Source organism: Clavelina lepadiformis, chromosome 6, assembly GCF_947623445.1.
Source record: "Clavelina lepadiformis chromosome 6, kaClaLepa1.1, whole genome shotgun sequence".
Taxonomy (NCBI): domain Eukaryota; kingdom Metazoa; phylum Chordata; class Ascidiacea; order Aplousobranchia; family Clavelinidae; genus Clavelina; species Clavelina lepadiformis.
Window position 1 is genome coordinate 19,005,602 of NC_135245.1, and position 9,106 is coordinate 19,014,707.

The 9,106-nt window shown below is 40.5% G+C and overlaps 1 protein-coding gene across 2 annotated transcripts; it reads right to left on the minus strand.

Annotated features, from left to right (window-relative positions):
• Positions 1–202: 202 nt before the first annotated feature.
• Positions 203–8,887, minus strand: LOC143462226 (uncharacterized). Of its 2 annotated transcripts, none has more exons than XM_076960296.1 (8): positions 7,944–8,887; positions 7,553–7,675; positions 7,264–7,386; positions 6,600–6,751; positions 6,361–6,425; positions 2,721–2,771; positions 2,434–2,518; positions 203–2,146 (listed from the first exon to the last, which is right to left on the minus strand). In XM_076960296.1, exons 1-8 carry the CDS (start codon positions 8,826–8,828, stop codon positions 1,237–1,239), a joined length of 2,394 nt encoding a protein of 797 aa, XP_076816411.1. In that variant the 5' UTR covers positions 8,829–8,887; the 3' UTR covers positions 203–1,236. The 2 variants fall into 2 exon arrangements, with proteins under 2 accessions (XP_076816411.1, XP_076816410.1); XM_076960295.1 differs by having other exon boundaries at positions 7,938–8,887.
• Between the last annotated feature and the right edge of the window lie 219 nt (positions 8,888–9,106).

Sequence of the window (9,106 nt, forward strand, 5' to 3'; positions counted from 1 at the left end):
TATATTTAAAATGTCATTAGTTGTTGGCCAACCACTAAATTTTGTCCACTACGGTTTACCTTCAGGAAAAAGAACTCTCAAGTTCAGAGAAGATCTGACGTAGAGAACTGATACAGTTTGTACTTTGCCCGAGAAGATGCATTCTTCTTCGGACACTGTTCTAAAAGTTATCAGAGAAGCCTTTGTAAGTATAGGAAGAAGAAACGTCATAACAAATTTTTATAATCCAGAGTAAACAACAAATTAGTTTCTGTACACGATACACATGGTAGCGAGGTACTTGCAAAAAACGCGAATAACCTTTTCAAACATAAAGGCCGGGTCCACATAGAGTTTTCCCCGAGCGGGTCTGCGCCTGTTCCCGCGAAAAATCTCTGCACGGACCCAACCTACGCGATTCAATAAAAATTACAACAAAAGAAAAAACGCGAGGATGAATCTAACTGATGGTGATAACATTCCAAGCCAGGGGCATTATACTGCACTGGGTTCCATAGAAAATCACATTTAATAACGTTTATGAACTATTGTTGCACTTTCTCGTTCTCACATATTATTACCGGCAGCATAGATAGATTTTGATATCCGGTACCAAAAAGGCGGTGCCGCTCGCAAACCGACACACACAGGTTCATTATACGTCACAGTACATAAAACTGATTTGTCTGTAATTGAATTGTTGGAACGGGGACTTTTACAACACTAATTGGAAGACATCTCATAAGTCGAACCAACCTCGGCTCAACAGTCCCTGCAAAGAACGCGAACATAGTCAGCAGCAGACAGAAGAAAAACAAACGCAAAATTTGTCAGGAGCCGTTAGTAACTGGTTACGCAACAAAGTATATTAAGACGCAATGAATGGCAAGTTAGAAAACATATGGCTGGCAGTTGACAGACTAAATCATTGCGAAACCAAAAACTGCATTAAAAACTCTTTAACTTACATAGCAGCTCAGCTACGACTACAATTATCATTGTTATGGGTGATGACGTCATAATTGCATTAAATAGCATGCTCTGGTGATGATAATTTCCCCGCTAAAACAAAATAATCGTAATGACTGATGTCTCAATGTAGTATGGTTGTTAAAAGGTTAGGCTATGATTGTATAATTTAAGAATGGCTGATAAGTGGCAGCAATGAATACACCTCATGAGGAAGATCTGTTGAAACACTACATTCTCGATCACTGAAGTATTGAAGGGACGAAATCATCATCGTCTCTAATCAAATTATCTTCTTTGAACTTTGCTTGATCCTAGAGGAGACTTTAAGAGCCCGGCGAGATGCAGCAGTGAACCGGCAGCCAACTTAATCTCTTCCTCCTCGTCAGGACTCTGTTCGCTGAAATTCCTCTTCCGCACAGCATCGCGCTTCCTCTTTACGGGCTCCTGTCCCAGAAGTTTGTGTCCGGAAGAGCGAGTGTGATAATTTGAGTTGCCGCGTCGCTTTGAATTCCGCTGCTTTAGTCTCCTCGCTCTTGAGCATCTGTTAACCTTCGGGGAATCTTTCCCACTGTCCACGTCGCTGTTCTTCTTTTCAGGAGTCATTTTCTTCTTCATCGTGGGTGAAGAGGCGGACTTTGAGAGCTTCACCTTCATTGGACGGCTTTTTCTCTTCATCAACTTCTCGTTTGAGTTGCTGTTGGAGGACTTTGATTGATGCTTCTTTGTCTTCTTTTTTGTTTCCGTTTTCTTCTCTTTCCGTTTTCTCTTGGAGGAGTTTTGCTGTCTACTCTCCTCATCATCTAAGGAGTTACTCAGCTTCCTCTTCTGCGAGTTCTTCATCTTGTAATTCCGGAGGCTTGCAAAACCACTGTCGAAGAGACTCTGCTGGTCATCGTCATCTGAATCGTCAACAGTGTCACTTCCCGCATCACTGTAGATCACTTGTTCTTCCGCTATGACATTAATTATGTCGTCGTCGAGGTCATCTTCCGAGAAGCCTCGAGTTTCAAACTCATACGCAGCATCCGGAGCGGACTTTTCACTCTCCGGAGACCTGCATCGAGACTGCTCAGCCGTCTTGATCTTCTTCTTCGACGGATGAGTGTTCCTCGTGTAGAGATGATCCTGGGAGGATCCGCTGATTACCAGCTGCTCCGTGCCCACTGATTCCCCACTGTCGTGTCTCTCCCGGCCGCTGCAAGATATCGACAAGTTAATAGAATAATAACAGTTAACAAGTTAATGTAATTCAGCAATTACTGAAATTGCAAACCACAACAAATACAAGAGGCGTTCCTACCAAAGGCATTACCACTTGGTGATGAAGTGTTCTAAGCATAATCGATATACCGTAATTAAATCCCAAGTGAATAGGAAACCGTATTAAACAAAAAGCAGAAAATTCCCTGAAGCGAACCATGTTTATGGACCAGGGCGGTATATACGGTAAACTATTGATAAGTTGTATTGCATAACAATTACATTTTCTGAGAGTTAACCCACTGCTCATCCCGGAAGATTTCTTCCAGCGTGTTTGTGATGCTCTCTGATCTTTTCGGAGATCCCTCTGCAGAAGAAGAAGTTGCAAATTAAGTAACGTTAAAGAAGAACGTTCTTTCTTGCCATCAAGATCAACCAAATGCTAAACGCTGGAGTGTTAAAACAGCTTATTCCGCCCATCAAAACCACACGAGATTAAAATGGTGAGAAAAGTCAGAACGAAGCCGCAATTCTCAAAACACAGAGAATAAAATGTGGAAGAAACTCACCACCACCGCGTAATCCCATCAGGTTAAGAGCAGCTGACGCCATGTCTGGGTCTGCAAAGAAAAATTTTCAGATTGAAATTATTCCATTTTCTAATGAATGCACCTTTATCATATCACGTGAAAAGTGTTGATATATAAGACTAGATAAACAATTATGTTAAAAAAACCAAAAAAACATTAAGTTAGCCAATTGGTCCGCGGCCTGGGGGTTGGGGACCGTTGAGTATCAGATTTGCGAAGAGAATCGGCTTTTCTCTTATTCCAGGGAGTTCGTGACATTAAAAAATTACTTCTGCCACGATACTATTAACAATCCACAGAGCGATTGCTACTATATCTTTAGCACCTTTGTGTGCTTGGCGCCATCAAACACAGCTGCTTGTGATGTGTCAATACACATTGTGACCTCACAGAGATAAAAATGAGCGGGAAGTCGGTGTGCCTCGTGTTATAGTTTGCGAGCGTTAGAATTGATGGCTTCTTTTCTCCGTTCTATGCTAATGAGGTTATTCACATGGATACGGTCTAAAGGTGTGAAATTGCTATGTAAGTAAGAACGCTTTACGATGCATTTTCAACCATGGAAGCTTTTGTATCATCTAACATCAATGCATGAAATCGACAGACACATACACGTGTATGTAATTGCTTACGCATATATCGCGGTTAGATTGTATAGGATTTTCTTACTAAAACGTACAAATTGCAAAGCTACACTTCGCTTTAATTTCCCAATTCAGAAAAAAGTTTCAAAATATTTTAGTTAAAAAAAGTTTTTCAAAGAGTTGAACAACTGTAAATTTTAAATGTGGAAGGCGCTTGATGAGAATTAGGGTCAGAAATCGGAGCATATCGGTTCGATCTTGAGCGCGGAACTTTTCTAAAAAATGGCCATAGAGAACCCAAGTCAACGTCTAAGCGCCATACAGAACAACACGAAACTATTCACCAAAAACGTGTAACATAATATCTACAGAAATCGCGGAAGCATTGAATGAAGAGCTCTTCCAGCGAAGCGAGAAAATTGGTTTTAATCGGTGCACGCAGAACAATGGCTTTCAAATAAGCGCATGATCAACCAAGGGTAGCGTCTGGTGGAAATTAGGAACAGACACCCCAGACGAACTGGGGTACTTCTTTGTGTGTATGAGAAGTGAATCGTGTTAATAGTGTTAAGAAAGTTCCTAATAAACACCTAATGCGAGCTATTAATGCAACCAAACTATTAATATAGCTAAAGCAAAATAAGCACAACAAAAATTACAGTTTTAACCGGGTTAATTTTTATCAACGATTCAGCTATTAAGTTCTAACGTGGGCTACATTGTGTGAACAAGTTACAGCCGGTCTGTTCTCAATGAAAATAGCATGACAGGTACCAGAATAGAACCAGTTAATCATCAAACCTGCGGTTTACACAAGTTAAAAGGGTGCCTTCATGTGCAAACTGTGTTATCATAATTGCTTATGAGAGCGGAATACCTGTCCGTATTTTTGCTGTTTTGCACGACTGTCACAACATTGTCTGTTTACAGGACGGGGAATGCGCCCAGACATGCATACACGGTGCATGGGACGAACTTGCACCGAGCAAAGTCTGACATAATAAATTTTAATCATTGTTTTGCTGATCAGGACAAAATCAAACAAAAGGAGACAGCGACAACAGGTCACGTGGTCGCGATAATGAAACGCTATTGGTTCCCGTTGTTTCGGTCAAATATAACTTACTGTCAAAATATTTTAAAATTTATAGGAGGATAAATATTGAATTCGTTTGATTTTAAATTAAACGGGAAATTATGTGGCGATGCCCTTCTACACAGCTGCACCAAGAACCTTACCTTATCCCATTGATTGCGTCATATTAAGGGTATCATAGCCTCGTGAAGCTTTCTTCTTCATTCACAAAGGGTTTCAACAATATAACAGCGGGGTTTAAATTGGCGCAAAAAGTAACAGCTTTCCTATTCTCTTCAAATGAAAGATCGACGGGGCGCCACATGGGCACAGCGGGACATACCACGCGTCGGATTCCAACCGAACACGAAGCCTAGTGCCGAGCACAGCAAAACGTATCGTACTGTTGCAATGTTATTCGCATCGACCTACTGCAAGCAATCGAACAACCAAAGCTCAAACTTCATGAATTAAAAAGAGCGAGAAAAGCTCTAAAGTGTATGGTAGGAAAACAGCGGCGAGTGTCATTTAAACCGCCCGCAACGTAAAGGCCATATGCCGAGCAATAAATAATAATAACCGTCCACAGCAATGCAAGGTTGCCCATTGGGATGAGGGAATCGATTTAACAACTGTGATTGGCAAATCTATTCCAAAGCTTGTGTCGTTGCCTAGAAACGTCTAATCTCTAAGGGCCGTGTAACCACAACCAGCTACCCAAGGGCATTGGTAGCGAGCGCATAGATAGTGATTTTAAACAGGCACGGGCTACACGTTCTATGCCCGGCTGGACGCGTAGAAAATTATCATCACGTGGTTAGACCTTTGCAAGTGCAACTGAAGGAACGAAATTCGTGGCATTTTGTGGTTATAATTAAACGGAATTACGTTGACGAATTTAAGAAAATTGCGTCTGCTTAATAATAAGAAAAAACCAAGAACACGACATTCAGGACTAGACAGACAAAGTTAATCACAGTATAGGTTGGCTGGGCATACCCAACATTGCCAAGCAATTTCATGCGGGTGATCCACCGTTGCACAACCAACAAACTGCCTGAGGAACCAAAGCAATTAAATGCACGTAACAAACACAGATGGGGCCGTCAATGCAAAGCACGGGTTAAGAATTACATGATTAAAAGTTCAAAATGATGATGCATACGGCTTAGCACTGTTATAATTTCAGGACAAATAATCCAGATCTTATGTTATCGTGATTGAAAATATTGCGGACTGTGGTAGCAACTGACAGAGGCGCAAAGTAAACTCAAAACGATTACTCCGGACACCTGTTGTAATTAAGTGTCGTGTAAAGCATACAGGGTGGGTCTCTACAAGCAAAAATCACGCCTGACCAAGCATTGAATCGTCCACGCACGAAGCGTTCCTCCTCGATTGTAATGACAAAAACGCAGTTCTAGCTGCGAATTGTAGCTCTAGTAACCATCATAACTAATGTCAACAAAGCCAAAATCCTTAAATGAAGAAATATGGACAACAGGCACTCGACAAACCACCAAGTACCAGTCGAGTACCCAATCGACCTCGGTCCCCCACAACACGTGGTCCAGGTTGATCGTGGCATTTAAACTGGCAGCAAAGTTACTACGAACTCGGCACAAAAACAAAAGCGTTTTTTTCAATGCCATCTATTAGACGACCACGTCACTTATTACTAGCAACGGTATTAGACGACCAATTCTATTTACAGTTCACGACTTTCCACGTAGGATCTACTCGCGACAAACTGGTTGCTCGCTCGAGTGACCATGCATAGTAGGAAGTGAATAAATCGCGTTAAGTTTTCACCATGGAAACCGCCATATTATGACAACAGTGGGACAAAACCTGAGGCACTGGATAGCGAAAAAAATCCTGGGTGTTACTGAATTTTAGTTAATGCCATTTTCGTTGCTACTCCGGTCTAAAGCGGAATATGCTGAATGTATTGTCTCACCTGCCCATAACGTGGAGCTCGGCGGCGTTGCTGGGCTCCAGGTTGGGACTCTGCCAGTGTGGACACTAAGAATAGTAGAGTATAATCATGCATGGAGGAAAAATAATACGTATAACTTTGCATGAACAAAACATATATCTATTGATAACATACACAGCACTATCCAACCAACAAGAAAGTTACAACGAAAACGGAATTTTTTTTGGCCTTTTCATAATATTTCTTCATTTTCTACTCACCCAGGTAAAAGGTTTGCGAGGTTATTTAATGAAAGTGGTTGACCCATACTAGTTGGGTGAAGGTATGGGTAAAAGGGGCTTCGTTTGAGAGCCTGCACAAGGTTGGGTCTGTATGCGGGGTCTATACACCAGAGGGAGCCTTTAGCCATATCCTGCAGGAAAAAAATTCATCGTGGTTACGAAAACAGAATTTCTAAATTTCAGTTTCAAACATGTTCTATATTGGATCAATTTCTAACAAAGACATTAAGTCGATAAAAGTAAACTTGTACCGCAAGGTCAAGACCTTAAACCCTACAAAAGGTGCCGATTTTAAAGGTGGTTCCATCTAATCCTTAAACATACAATGTAGTATCATACTTGGTATCATAAAGCCGCGAAAATGTAAATTATAGTACAGGGTAATCATGTAAACTTGTAACCGACGCACGCTCCTTTGTGTTGGACTGCTTGGGCGGAAAATGACTCTATTTAGGAATATTACTTTGGTGAAACAAACCACCCGTGAACAACATGAGAAATGATATATAATAATCGGTAAAAATTTCTAAACTCGATTTTACATCCATTTAGCATCAACTAAGCTGCACAAATGACACCCAAGCTTGTTGCAAAATAAAACAGTTCAATAAAACTTTGTGATCAATATAATTCACAGACGTACCTTTCTGCATTCAGCTTTTTTAAAACAGCGATTTAAGGACAAGTTGTGTCTAATTGAGTTTTTCCAACCAGATGGTGCTGTTCTAAAATAAGGGAAGTGCTTGCAGACCCAGCAGTAGATCTCCTGCAACGAAATACAGAATGTGAAATACAGGGCACATGACTCAACACAGCCTTGCTGGACCAAAGTTAATGTTGTATTGGCAGACTAAAATGTTATATTTCATTAAATTTCTTATAAAATATGTTGTACTTTAAATATTTTCATTGCTTCTTTGTAAGCACATTACCTTCACTGGAAGTCTTTTAAGATATGAATCTTCAATCGCCATAAAAATAAGACAACTGAATGAATACGGTGGTTTGCTCATAGGGTTGTATGCAAAATCACTGTGTGTGCCTTTCCAGGTGTTCTGAAAGTATAAAACTAAAATTAAAACCCTCATCTCAAAATGAAAGAAACATGTTTGAGAAACAATCCGCAAGTCATGGGCAATGTTCTATCAAAAAATCAAAATGCAATCTAATAGAAAAAATCTACAACAACCCAGCACAAATTATTTTGAAAGTGAGACAAATCAAACTTGGTTGAACGTTCAATAAAGTTCAGCTAAATCAACCAATAAAGTGATGGATGCAGATTTGATCAAAAGTTTGACTTTACCACATTCTTACCGGTACCTTGAAGTCAATTGGTGACGTGGCAGTGAAAATAAGCTTGTTACTGTCAGTGTTTTCTTCAGAGTCAGTTTCATCGCCACTTAAACCAATCCCAGGATCGTCAGGATTGCATTTCCTGATTGTCTTGTACAGCTCTTTGTCATTGTTCAGCCAAGACAGACAAGTAAGGTCATTGTCCTCGAGCTGGTCGTCAAAATCCGATAACTTGCTCATTGATGACATTGACATGTTAAGCTTACTTGAATCGGTTGAGCTTATCACACTATCTTTGTCATCATTCGAGGATGCCAAACCAAAGCTGCCGGTGACAGACGACATGAACTTGTTCAAATCTCCATAATCATTGAGGTTAGTTTCTATTAAAGTTAACTTTCCATTTACTTCATTTTTGACATGAGCCTGTGCAAGCCCGGTACTGTTCTGCTCCTTTTGCAACAAGGTTGATGTATTCGCCTTTCGAAATGGAAGGTTATTTACTTTGTGCAATATACCAGGGGCAAGCACGTTGGCGGGATCTTTTAATTTAGGGACAGCCATTTGAAACGTTGCCAGTTTCTTTGCAGTTTCCCCAGAAGAGCTGGCACTTTTATCGGTGGCTTTCTTTGCAGCAACGCTTACTTTCATCGGTATAACAATCCGATTTCCAATTGTCTTAAAAACCTCGGGTTTATTGATCTTATTGCCGTGATTTTTAAGCAAAGTCAAAATGTTGGTTTTAGGATTGATGGGTGTGACACTTTTCTTAATGATGGCCACTGGACTGGAGCAGAATGCTTGCCCTTCCTTCCACAATAGGTCCTTTGAAGGAGTGTTGTCGACATTAGGAGAAGCACCAGGAAGGCCTTGGCTACCCTCAGGGGGAGGATCAGGTTTTAAAGTTATCATAGCAGCATTTAGAAGTAACACAATCTTAACGATAACACACTGGACAAAACAGGAGAAATATCTTAACTATTACTGGTGAATATTTCACATATTAAAAAAGCACCTCGGTAAATCTTTAATGTTTAGAATGCTTTTCTATGCAAACACACTGGCAGTATGGTCAGTTAACATCTGTCAGTATCACACGATTTTATTGGAGAGTGGCTCCTAGCATTTGACTAACATAGCTCCCTATTTTATAGTTCCGCTCAACCTAATTGCTCTCCAACCATAACTCC